Source organism: Gavia stellata, chromosome 15 (assembly GCF_030936135.1).
Source record: "Gavia stellata isolate bGavSte3 chromosome 15, bGavSte3.hap2, whole genome shotgun sequence".
Taxonomy (NCBI): Eukaryota; Metazoa; Chordata; class Aves; order Gaviiformes; family Gaviidae; genus Gavia; species Gavia stellata.
The window spans coordinates 23,715,934-23,728,328 of NC_082608.1; the positions used below are offsets into that span (position 1 = coordinate 23,715,934).

General features: G+C 52.1%; 1 protein-coding gene across 1 annotated transcript; it reads left to right on the top strand.

The window, feature by feature from the left end:
* The first annotated feature begins 1,336 nt into the window (after positions 1-1,336).
* On the top strand, positions 1,337-9,268 carry TAT (tyrosine aminotransferase). Its single transcript, XM_009819862.2, has 11 exons — positions 1,337-1,571; positions 1,750-1,854; positions 2,669-2,736; positions 3,119-3,277; positions 3,458-3,596; positions 4,137-4,189; positions 4,566-4,718; positions 5,630-5,758; positions 6,194-6,277; positions 7,738-7,836; positions 8,599-9,268. Exons 1-11 carry the CDS (start codon positions 1,337-1,339, stop codon positions 8,740-8,742), a joined length of 1,368 nt encoding a protein of 455 aa, XP_009818164.2. The 3' UTR covers positions 8,743-9,268.
* Positions 9,269-12,395: the final 3,127 nt, after the last annotated feature.

A 12,395-nucleotide genomic window follows, 5' to 3' on the forward strand; every position in this document is an offset into this window, starting at 1 on the left:
TGTGACCCTCTTAGATCAGCCTGAGTTGCTATCATCAACAGACTAATGAGGCACTGCTGGTAGAGTAACTGCAGCAGCATGGGCTATCTCTAGGTGCAAACTTCACTGAAGCAGTGAGAAATTTGTTCAGATGGCAAATCCTGCCCAAACCTGGCAAGTCTACAACCCCTCCAGCTCAGTCTCTGCAGCAAGGAAGGGGTAGCTGTGTTATGAGTATCTGTGAGCATGGGACTAAGTAACTACCATCAGGAAAGGGCCACTGTTCACTGAATTGCCCTATTTCACTGGAGCAGAGAAATAGGGCAGTACAGAGAGCATGAGGAGTTTATGGCAGGATTACAAGACAGTGTGCCAGTATCAGCAAGAATGGGCTTGGTGGCTCAGAAGGTCTCTGCCTGCCCTGTGCCCTGTCCCTGGCCTTCTGCAGGTGGAAAGCCCTGAGTCAACAGCAGTTCATAAGTAAGGCTTTTGCTGGCTGGATCTGGCTTGTGCTCTGGGTACATATGCTGGGGTGTGTAAGTCACTTTTGTGTGTGTTTTGGGGCCTAGAAGGCAGCCGTTCCTCTGCTGTGCCTTGCTTGTTACCCAGCCTCGGGCAGGACTACAGGCCCTTTGCTTGGGGCAGTGCCACCTCCCTGATTTCCCTCTTGGCCGTACCAGTCTTGCTCCATTTTCTAAGTACTGCCTCTTGATCTAGGGTCTTTGTGCTGGGCTGTTGCTCTGCTGACAGAGGCAAGTGTCTGTAACCTATAACCTGACACTGCCCAGTGCATCCTGATAACACTGGAGACCAGAACTACCTTTTTGGCATCTGATACTTGATTTAGTGCTGCATTTCTGTCTGCAGACTGGAGGGACGCTCTGGATGTGAACACACATAGCGGGCTGATCCTTGTGGCTGCAGCTTGAGGTGTGCAAGTTGATAGCTGGGGGGGTGGAGCGGGGTGACCTGGCCCTTCTGTCAGTGGAACATTGAATCTGCAGTCAAGCAGTGACTACAACATGCTGCTAAGTCTTGGATGCTGGCTTTAGAGGGACCTGCTCCTCCTCAGCACAGCAAGTCCATGCTAGGCAGTGGTGCAGCTAGCACACAGAGGTGCCTTTACCTTTCCCACTGCATTGTGCTCTCGCTTATGTGTGGGGTTTCACTCCATCCTGGCCCCGAATACAGCCCTACTTGCTGCTGCTGAGTTGTCCACAGGCAATCGGTAGGGTCTATAGCTTTCAGAAGTTTTACTTTCGGAGAGTTGTGGGCTGTGTCCCCAGATGAGCAGATCCCTTGTTTGGCATGTGTTAACTAAGCCCAGGCAATATACTTCACACTGACAGCTCTCAGGATGGACTCGTACCTGATCCAAGTGAATGGCCATGGAGATCGTGCCCCTATGCTGGATGTGCATCTCAAGACCAATGGGAACAGTATATCGCTGGGGAAGGTGAAGGGCCGGAAGCCAAGATGGGCTGTCAGGGCTTCTGAAATGTCAAAGAAGACTTTCAATCCTGTCCGAGCCATCGTAGACAGCATGAAGGTGGAGCCCAACCCAAAGAAAGCCATGATCTCCTTGTCCTTAGGTGAGCATAGTGCTGTGGCTGAAGCCTCTGGGCAGTGGGGTCATCTGTGTGGCTAGCAGACTGCAGGGCTCTGAAGCACAAAGCTTGTGCAAACACCCAGGGATAGGCCAGACAACCACATACCTCTATGCCTATCACAGATCAGTGAGAACTTTACTATTTTTCAATCTTCGAAAAGGAGACCCGACTGTCTTTGGAAACCTTCCCACAAATGATGAGGTCACACGGGCTATGAAGGAGGTTTTGGACTCGGGACGTTACAACGGTTATGCTCCATCTGTTGGTAAGTTGACAAAGTTCTTCCCATGAGAGTAGGATGAAGACGTGCCAGCTCCCACCCCACAGCAGGTATATGGAGCCCACGGACATCTTTCCAGTAGTACCCTGCAGCTGCCCTCGCCAATAGTCCCATGGGCACACAAGCACGTGTATCCCCCAGATACACCTGAGTGCCCTTCCCTGCAAGATCTGTTTGAGGCCCAGAGCCTCCTGCAGAAGCTGTGTTTGCTCCCCCAGCCATTAGAGCAGGCAGGGTTTCAGGCACCCAGAAGGGCTCAGGACTGTGTCTCCCTGCCGTGGGTTGCAACCAAGTTACTTTCTGGTCTGCCTTGACCGGGACTCCCCTTGGGCTCCTTGACTTCATGGACAACATAAGCCTTGTTTGCAGTTAGTGCAAAAAGCATGCGCAGAGCATAGACCATGCCTGCCTCACAGGAGGCTCCATGTGGTGACAGGGAGGGCTGCCCCTGTGCGGTCACTCAACAGTGAAGGCCATGTAATAGTACTTTGCCTCCTGCTGGGTCAGAGCAGCTCCCTGGCTACCCTCCGCCCTGCTCCTGTCAGTTCCGTGTCCAGGACATGCTGGGGCCAGAGCCTGCCTCCCTGCCCAGGGTCTGTCCCTGTTCTTGGCCTGCCTGGCCCAGCTTCGGGGCTGCACGGTGCTTGGCCTGAGGCAGGACAGTCTCTGCCACCTTGGGACAATGTCGCTAACAGATGGGCTTCCCCCAGCTGGGTGGCAGCTGTGAGCCTTCTACTGGCAAGAAAAAGGGAACGGTCTGTAAAAACTGCCCTTCCATGTTTGGCTTCTCTTTCCCCAGGCTACCAGTCCTGCCGGGAAGCAGTGGCCGCATACTACAACTGCCCAGAGGCACCACTGGAGGCCCAGGTACTGGTGCCCAGCTGAGGCACTCCCACTGTAGTGCAGGCAGGGTGCTGCTGCCCATGCCTCCGCCACATGGCATGGGGCCCTGCCCCAGCTCTGTCCCTCCCCTGCCCAGCTGTGGGACTGAAGGCTAGCCCATGGCCTTGTCCCACAGCAACCTCCTGCTGCTCTCCTCCCCTGCCCTGAGCCCTTCTCCTCCACCCTCCGCAGGAGGAGGCTGAGCTCTCCAGCTGTTGGAGGTTTCCTGCTTTCAGTCAGGCTCTGGACTTGTCTTTTTGGCTGAGAAGCTCTCACCTGGCAGAGCCTGGGCATTATGTCACTGCCACGTGGCTGGGGCACTTCAGAGTGGCAGTGCTTTCTGCTGACTCCTCTGTGCTCTTTGCAGGATGTCATCTTAACGAGTGGCTGCAGCCAGGCCATAGAGCTTGCCTTGGCAGTGCTGGCCAACCCAGGCCAGAACATTCTGGTGCCACGGCCCGGCTTCTCCCTCTACAAGACTCTGGCATTGTCTATGGGGATTGAGGTCAAACTCTACAACCTCTTGGTAAGTAGTAGCAGGCCTGAAAGGGGCAGCCCTGACATTTCTGCCTCTCAGAAGTACCCTGGCCCTTCCTGGGAAGTGGGTGAAGATGACCTGAGCAACCCTGGGCACGCTATCACACTTCACCCTGTGTGGCAAGTCTAGTTCCTCAGCTGCTACTTCCAGTTCTCTTCACTTCATTAGCCAGAGAAGGCCTGGGAAATTGATTTGAAGCACCTGGAGTCTCTGGTGGATGAGAAGACAGCTTGCCTCATTGTGAACAACCCATCGAACCCCTGTGGCTCTGTGTTCAGCAAAAGCCATCTCCAGAAGATCCTGGCAGGTGAGCCTGCCTGTGTGTATCTGGGTGGTGACAGGGTTGCGGGTTGCACTCTAGTGCCTGCCCACATTGCCCGTGTCTCAGTCACTGCAGCACGGTGGCCCAGGGCTTTGCTGCTTTCCTCATGATTGACTCCAGCTTAGGAAGCAGGGCTTGCTCAGTCTGAAGGTGTTGCCTTACCTGGGCGAGAACATGCAGACCATGTGTCTTGCTCTGCCTCAAATGCTCTGTGTGGCTTAGACTGCTCATTTCTCCACCCTGGCTCTGCAGAGGGAGAGTGTTCACAGGGAGCCCTACGCTTCCTGAGCCCCTGCCTGTCAGTGGGAGGGCTGTGCTGCCTCAGCTGAGAGCGGAACGAGGCTCAGCCAGGGCGGGGATCTCCAATGCTGGGCTCTCCAAATGAACAGTCTGTAGAAGGAAGATAGGGACCCTCTGCCGTGAGACAGAGCTTCCCTCAGAGCCCTGCCAGGCCCTGCAGCAAAGGGCAAGTCTGCTCCCATGGAGGACGCAGCGTGGCCAGGCTGAATGCCCTCTCTCCTGCAGTGGCATCAAGACAGTGCGTGCCCATCCTTGCTGACGAGATCTATGGAGACATGGTGAGTGTCAGTTGCAGGCCTTTGCACCCCCATGCTGCATGTCCTTTCTGATGCACTTGCCCTTTGGCCATGGCAGCTAGGTCTCCAGAGGTGAGCTACAGCTCCACTCCCCTATTCTGTGCCTGGAGCTCCCAACCCTCTGGTGTGCAGTCTTGGGGGTACCGCTTATGTCCAGCTCCTTTCTTCTTCCCAAATGGCTCACTACCATGTGAGTGCACTTAGCATGTTCATACCTTGAAGCTGGGAGCTTTCACCATCAGTTTCCCATCGCTTCCCTGCCTCCCTTCTTGTGCCTCATGCACACACACCCCACACCCCCTGCCCCAGTGCTCACAATAAGAGGCAGGGACAGCCCTAACACAGTCTCCTGTCACAGGTGTTTGCTGACTGCAAGTATGAACCCATTGCAACTCTCAGCACCAACGTGCCAATCTTGTCCTGTGGTGGCTTGGCAAAGCGGTGGCTAGTCCCTGGCTGGCGGATGGGCTGGATCCTAATTCATGACAGGAGAGACATCTTTGGTAATGAGGTGAGAACTGCTGAGTGTCAACAGACCTGCAGTGTCTTAAGCGTGTGAATCACCAGGGCTTTAACTGATACAGGCATGTACTGCTTTTTCACTCTCACACGGGTGTCACCCAATTGCTTACATGCTTTTCTGCACCTCTAGGCTTTTCACGTCCCTTCCTTACTCCATCTGCTCCCATACATGGCTTTCTACCCACATCTACACTGTAACACACTCCTTGTCTCTGCTGCGCTTTCATATATGCCTTGTCCTTTTTGTATGCTTCTAATTCCTTCTCTTCTCAAACAGCTCCAGTGTGCACTGAAGGTATTGCATGGCTTATCCAGCACGTGGAGTCCATGTGTGGTCTCTATGTGCTCTTATATGGTTTCTTTTAAAAGTAAGTACAAAGCGCCTTGCAGTGTTGCCAGTGCTTTATCTGGCTATTTTTTCAGCTGTGTTACAAGAACAACCATCTACTGCAGTGACCTTTCCACCTAAAGGGCTTTCTGCAGAGGAGGAGGGAGAAGACAGGACCAACTGAGTGAGCAGAAGAGCTTGTGTTGGGTGTCCCTACCTGGCTTTGAAAGTGTGGACTGTGGGCGCAAACCTAAGGGAAATGCAAAGTGGTATTTGGAACAGCTCTGGCTTTACATGTATTAGCTATATTCCAGCCTGGTTTGAGTCAGATTGGAAAGCTCCAAAGGTTGTCTCTGTTGGCATTACAATCTGCAACTGAGGAACAGGAGACAACACTGCAAAGAGTCTGTAAATACCTGGCATATAGTCAAGCAAGTGTTCTCTATTACTCTGTATGCTCACTGAAGAGAGGGGTGTGAACAGCTGTAGAAATACAGAGAGTAGGCCTTAGAGCTGTCCCTTTCCTTCAGAGAAGCACAGTCTGAGCTGCAAATATCACAATGTTTTTTCAGATCAGGGATGGTCTTCTAAGACTGAGTCAAAGGATCCTAGGACCCTGTACAGTTGTCCAAGGAGCACTGGAACGTATCTTGCACCGAACACCCCCTGAGTTCTACCACAACACCCTCAGCATCCTCAAGGTAAACAGCCTGTAACAAGTCAGCACAGTTTGTTCATGGATTGTTTGGAGGGAGTCAGATCTCTAGCTCATCATCCCTCCCCACCCTGCTTCAAGGTGCAGTTCTGTCTGTGACTAGGAGAGCCCAACAAATCCAATTCCAGCAGGAGACATGGTAACTGGGGCAGAAATACTGGTTGTGATAAGTCTCAGGCAGCCCAGCCTTCAGCTGGAGCTGTGACCCAGGGGATGGGATGTTTGGCACTGACTTGCTGAGCTCAGCTCAGTCACACCTGCTGTACTCAAGGCCATGATCACCCATGCTGTTTGCATTTGTTGTCCCTTTATTTGCAGTGAGCAAACCTGTTTACAGTCCTGGTCCAGAGCTTGGCTTCCATTTGCTGAGCTGCTTCCTGGAATTTCTCCTGTTTTGAAATTTCTCCTTTCTGCTTTTCAGTCCAATGCTGACCTTTGTTATGCTGCCTTATCAGCTATCCCTGGCCTCCAGCCTGTCCGGCCTGCCGGAGCCATGTACCTCATGGTAAGCAAGGAGAATGACATGCCATTTCCAGATCATCAGCACTCACGCTAGGTCTCCCTGCCAGTGCTTGTCAATGGTTTGAGGTTGGTGCTTGGCACCAGGTCTCCATTACCATGCATTCTCACATTGCCCTGTGCAGTAGCTGCATCCCTTGGTCACTTTAGAAGGCCAGAATATGCTGTTCACTTCTGACATAGCAGAGGCTGGTACATTTCACCCACTTGCTCCTGCACAGAACTCAATGACTTGTGCTTTGCAAGACAATGTTGTTTTACCTGGATTTGAAGCCTGCTGGCAATGGGAAGCCCCTACCCCACACGTCAGATTATCAGACCTCCTGTTGATGATGCAGCTTTCTTCCTACAAGCATGTCTGTCTTCTGTCTATGCTGTTGCCTCTTTTTCCATACCTGTTTTTTTAACTCTTTATGATGTGGTGAAATTTCCTTTTTCATCTCAACAAGTTCAATTGAGACATTTAAGTGTCTTAAGCTTTAACATATTTTAAATCTTTTTTTGTCTCATAGTGTCTCCAGTTTTTTATCAGCTTTTAAAAATGTGGACCCGGAATGGGAGAATACTGCAATATCAGTCTCACTCATATTCTATAGATAAGTCTTTATCAGTTGACCATGTTTCAAATCTTACCCAGAGCTACACAGGTCATTCTGCTTATGCTCTTTGTGTAGAGGCGCAGTTCTAAGATTCTTTCACACCTATTGTATTTCTGCAGTATCTGAACATTTATTTCAAATTAAATCATCTGGTAAAATTTTTCTTCCACTGGCTCTTTCAGAACTTCTGCATGCAAATTAGCTCTCACCTGGTTTGTTTAAGAATATTTTTGTGCGACATTTAAAATAATCTTTGGTTATAAACAAATGGCCTGGATATCACTGTCCTTCTGTGATAAAGGGACAGCTGCCTCCTTTCCACATACAGAACAGAAATATTTCTTGAACATTTCAGTGTCATTTTACCAATTATATCATCCTGCAAGGATTTATTTTGTTCTTGATATTCTAGACCTTGCTATCTTCCTTTTTTTTTTAAACCCAAAACATTAGTTTGTCTTTTTCTTACTATATGGATTTCTTGCATGACAGAATTATTAATGCATATTGACTAGAGTTCTCTCCTAAGCTCTTTTTCAATATATTTTTTATTCCTTTTCACTTCTAATTGGTTACTGTATCTTTGCCATCATTTTTTTTTTTTAGTAAAGTTGTGCTTAACTGAAATTCCAGCTTTAGGTAATTCATGAATACTTCTTAAAGAAGCCCCGATGTTCATTTACGTGTTTCTGTTTGTGTCTTACATTCCAGTCAGCCCAAATCATGAGCAAAAATTGAGGGCAGACAGCTGCACTTGACTGGGAAGTTGTTGGGCCATGTAGGTAAGCAGGGACATTGCAGATAGTTTTGGTGCCCTTGGTTGCCATGTTACATCTTTCTGCTGCAGGTTGAGATTGAGATGGAGCATTTCCCCGAGTTTGAAAATGATGTGGAGTTCACTGAGCGACTCATCTCGGAGCAGTCTGTGTTCTGCTTGCCAGCCACGGTGAGCCTAACACTGAGAACCCCAGGGAGCTGTGGGGCCAAAGCACGGGGAGAGAAGCATCAAGGGTTTGCAGCCCTGAGCTCTGGGGACAGGTTGGGAGTTGTGTGTGCAGTGTCCATGGTCTGTAATGGTGTGTATGTGCTGACTGTGAGCTCCAAGTGCAGTCTGTAGGGATGGGGACTGGTAGTCTCCGGCTCACTAACAGCCCTCAGTCAGGCTGCCAGGATCTTCCCAGTTCCTTCTCAGGTTGGCAGAGCTGTATCCCTGAACCCTATATACCCCCACACCTCCTTGTTGAAGCTGCTCCCTCAGAGGCCCAGGACCGCTACCACGTACATGCCTTTCTTCGCCCTGTTTCCAGTCCCCCACCCCTGTAGGCACAGGGATGGACTACAGGCTGAGAACATCTGTGCCCACCTCCTTCCAGCTCCACTTCCAGCACTGAATATGGACGGGGCCTTGGACACTCTCCAGCCCTCTCCTTCCCTGGCTCTTTCCAGCCCATTCCCTGGGTCCTGCATAGTCTATAGAGAGTCCTTTGGCCTTTGCCCTCACAGCATCATGTCTACACAGATGGAGATGGGAGATTTGCTTGGAACAGAAAAAACAGTCTAAGGGAGCAAAAGCCCAGCCCTGCTATCCTCCAGTCTGTCTGACACAGACCATTTTTGCTTGCTGACACAGCACGTGGCCCCAAGGCAGGGCTCTGAAACTACAGCACTATCCCAGGTAATCTGCCAGCTTCATCCTTTCTCATTTCAGTGCTTCGAGTACCCAAACTTCTTCCGCGTGGTGATCACCGTGCCTGAGGAGATGATCTTGGAGGCCTGCAGTCGCATTCAGGAGTTCTGTGAGATGCACTACCAGGGTGCTGAGGGGGCCCAGGATCTGGAGTGTGACAAGTAGCCACAGCTGGCCTCCTGCCTCTGCCAGGCTAGACCTTGTGTGAGGCAGCAGCCAGCCAGGCAGGGCTGCTTCCAGCCAGCCCCACACCCCCCCTGCCTGCAAGCACCCGCTGTCCTGCTGCTTCACTTTTTATGCTCCACAGACCCCTCAGCACCTTGGGAAGAAGCAGCCACTTCTCTCTCCTCCTCCACCGCAGCTTGCGCACCCTCTGGCACCCAGTGCCTGTGGTCTCCATGTACTCTGCATTTGCACCCTGTGTTGGTCTGTGCTGCCTGCAAACAGCTACAGGCAGGGGCACATGGCTGCTCCTGTGCCATGCCCCCGGCCCCACGTGGCCAGTAGCTCCTGTGCTGGCTGCACTTCCCCTTGGGGACAGGAGAAGGCTGCTGTCTCGGAGGACAAGAGAAAAGTACCCACCTCTCACTTATCTGTGTTACCTTAGGAGGCCAGAGCTCTTTATACTGAGCCCTTTGTGTGACAAAGGGAGTAAGTTATTGTGACTTTTTTTATTAATAAACATTCTGACATGCCAGTCTCTGCACTGTGCTCCTGTTGACCTCCCGCTGTGTGGGTCACCCTTGCTTGGCCTATGGTGCTGCAGTGCCCTAGGCCTGCCTCTGCCCTGCAGCTGGCTGGCCAGAGCCTGCCCTGTCACTAGCGGGGGCATGGCGAGAGCGCCTCAGACCCTTGAAGGCACCCACCAGGTCCTGAGGGCAGGATGGGCCCTGTAAGCCTGGTACAGACCAGGGCTGGCCACTTCTGCCCTGCTGATGCCGGAGGCTTGCTGTGGCAGCCTGGCCCTGCCCCACAGAACAGCCCTGTCTGCACTCGCCCCTTGACCCTCACAGCCCCTCTTCCCCTTCCTCCGTAGCCCCCGACAGAGCAGTGGGTGCTGGTGCCTACTGCCGTGGGGAGGGGCTGTCCCCAGACCAGCGCCAGGTGCTGGTGCCTGAGTGTTTAAGGCTGGGGCAGCTCGGCATTTCCTGCTGCAGCGGTGAGGAAGGCGGGGTGGCACCCCATGAAACACTCGTACTGTATGTGGTGTTCATGACGTTCCAGCAGTGCCAGGGTTACTGATTGCTGAATACATCAGCTCCATAAAGTAATAAGGAACTGGTGGCCTGGTGTGTGTTCATTCCGTGGAAACAGGAGGAGTGCCTGTGCCGTCGAGAGGGGGTAATGCTCATCGGCCCACCTGTTCTGGTGGGTGGCTCAGGGAGCTGTTTCTGAAACTGAGAGAGGTGACCTGCAGAGTGCCTTGCATCGTCACTTACAGCTCTGCTCTCCTGTAGAATCAGGATCCACAGGTCAACTCCCCAATGCTGGGAAAAGTGAGCTAGCTCTAGATTACGTACTGCCAGACCTCCTGCCAGGTTCTGTAGACATCTCATTGCTTCCCTTTCCCCTGCCCAGGACAAAGTCTGGGTACCAGTACTCCATTGGCATGGTGGTGTTGGGTTAGTGGTTGGACTTGATCTTATAGGTCTTTTCCAACCTTAATGATTCTGTGAGGTATCTATATGAGAAAGATAGCAGTGTATGAAAAGGTCATCGATGCATCAGCTGAGTGTCCCTGCTACATCCTTTCCCTTCAAAGAAAGCAACCCCAGAACAAAAAGAAAAAAGAAGCTGGGGCTATGGGTGAACAGTAGACGGCTTCAGAGATTTTATGCCATTAGACCTCCAAATAGAGCCAAATAACCTGAGCTGCTTAAGACAAAACATTGACAATAAGCAGGGTGGTGTGTGAGGGGTCTGTTAGGCCCAGAGGCCTTTACAGCATGGCATTGCTGCATTGTTATGCTGTCTTGCATCTACTACAGCTGTCGTTTCATCTGTCTCCTTGAACTCTTCTCCGTGTATCTTGGGTTTTGTGGCTTTAATTCCCATTACTAATGAACAGTTCCTGGTTTTAGAGAAAGCTGCTCCTTTCAGACAGCTCTCCCTTCATGGACCTCTCTACTTTCAGAGTTCCCTCAGAGATGTCTGTTAACATGCAAATATTCGGCATTTGGCCAGGAACGCTGAGAGACCCAGAGACATAGTCATATACATAGCTCATAAATCTCAAGATATTTAGATTTCTCAAGGCCACATCCTCTATTGCTATCTTTCGCAAATATAACACTGCCTTTTGACCACACCTAGGTTTTCCCTGCTGCAATAGCAAACTAGCATTAAACCACAAATGTGCTAGTATCATTTTTCAGGCATTATACTCACAGATGCTTTGCATCACAGTGTGGGTGTAGCCTCAAGCACCCTGCCAGCCATACAAACTAGCCTAAGCTGGTGGTGCTTTCTGCCAAAGAAAGTCTCTTCCGCGCTGAGACCAAAGAAGAAGCCAAGACACAGATCTGGAGCCGCTCTTCCTCAGATGCTCCGACAAGGTCTGTGGTGCGTTGGTAGAGCTCGCTCAGTGCCTTTATGGCTGATCCATAGCCATCCTCCCTGTCTTAGCTGGGGAGCACCAGCTGTATACTCTGGAGCAGGCTTGCAGTGTGCTTCTGCTCTTCTCTGCGCTGTCCGGACTGGCCATGTTCAGGAGGAGGCTGACCTACCCCAGACATGGGGACCGAGGCAGTGAGGCAACCTAGTGCTTTCCTTGGGAAAGGAAGGAACTTCGCAGCTCATGGGCAAATGAAGGTGAAACGTACAAGTCCTCAGTCTCCAAAGGGGCTGACAGCAGGGCCCAACCCGGCAGGGCAAACGGGCACTGTGGGTAGAGTGGGCCAAATCACACCTGCCAGCAGTGAGGCCATCAGCTCCCCCAGGTGCCTCAGGAACCTGGATGCAGCCCAGCCCCTGGCCTCACCCACTCTCTCTCTCCCAACAGCCCCCACTGCCCCTAATGGGGCTGCAGCCTGGAACAGTCCCTGGGTGTCTTCCTGCCACGGGGCCGTGGCCCTTGGCCATCCGAGCCTGTCTGAACCCCCCTGCTCTCCACCAGCATGTAGCCACCCTGGACACCTGCAGTGGGAAGATGTCGTCTGCCCCGAGCTGGACCCAGGATGGTTGCAGGGATGAAGTCTGGGGATGATCGGGGAGGCCCTGGTGAACCAGGGCCCAGCCTGCCGGGGAGCTCAGGTGAGGCTCGAGCACCACTTGGGAGTGGGAGGAGGATGCCAGGGGAATGTGGCCATGCAAAGCTTCTTTGTATGTGAGGACTGGCATGTAACCTCATTTTCTCAGGCTGTGCAGGCTCGTCAGAGGCCAGATGAGCTGCCCTGCTCTGGTGGCATTACCCATGAGGGCTGGAGGAAGGAAATAACTTGGCGCATGGCAAAGGGAGGCACAGACGGGTTTCCACAAGGAGAAGAATTGGCCAGGGAGAGACTGCGGATGTAAAAGGAGGTGGCAGCAGTGGGCTGGGAGGCAATAGCTTCTTGAGGTGTCCAGGAGGGATTTTGCAAGCCAGACTGCGAGAGGGTAGAGGAGCTCTGGAGGCGAAAGTAGGCTCAGCATGGACAAAGTCTTGCTATTGACAGGACAGCCCCTCAGCAGGGTTCCAGTAGCTGGAAGGCACCTAAAAGCTGGCTAGCTAAGCTTAACAACTGGTCAGAACAAGGTTGGGGTTATATCTTCTATATTGACCTTCAGCCTGGGATCCCAGCACTGGGGAAGCCTTCTGAGGGGCAGAAGCCCTGGATCTT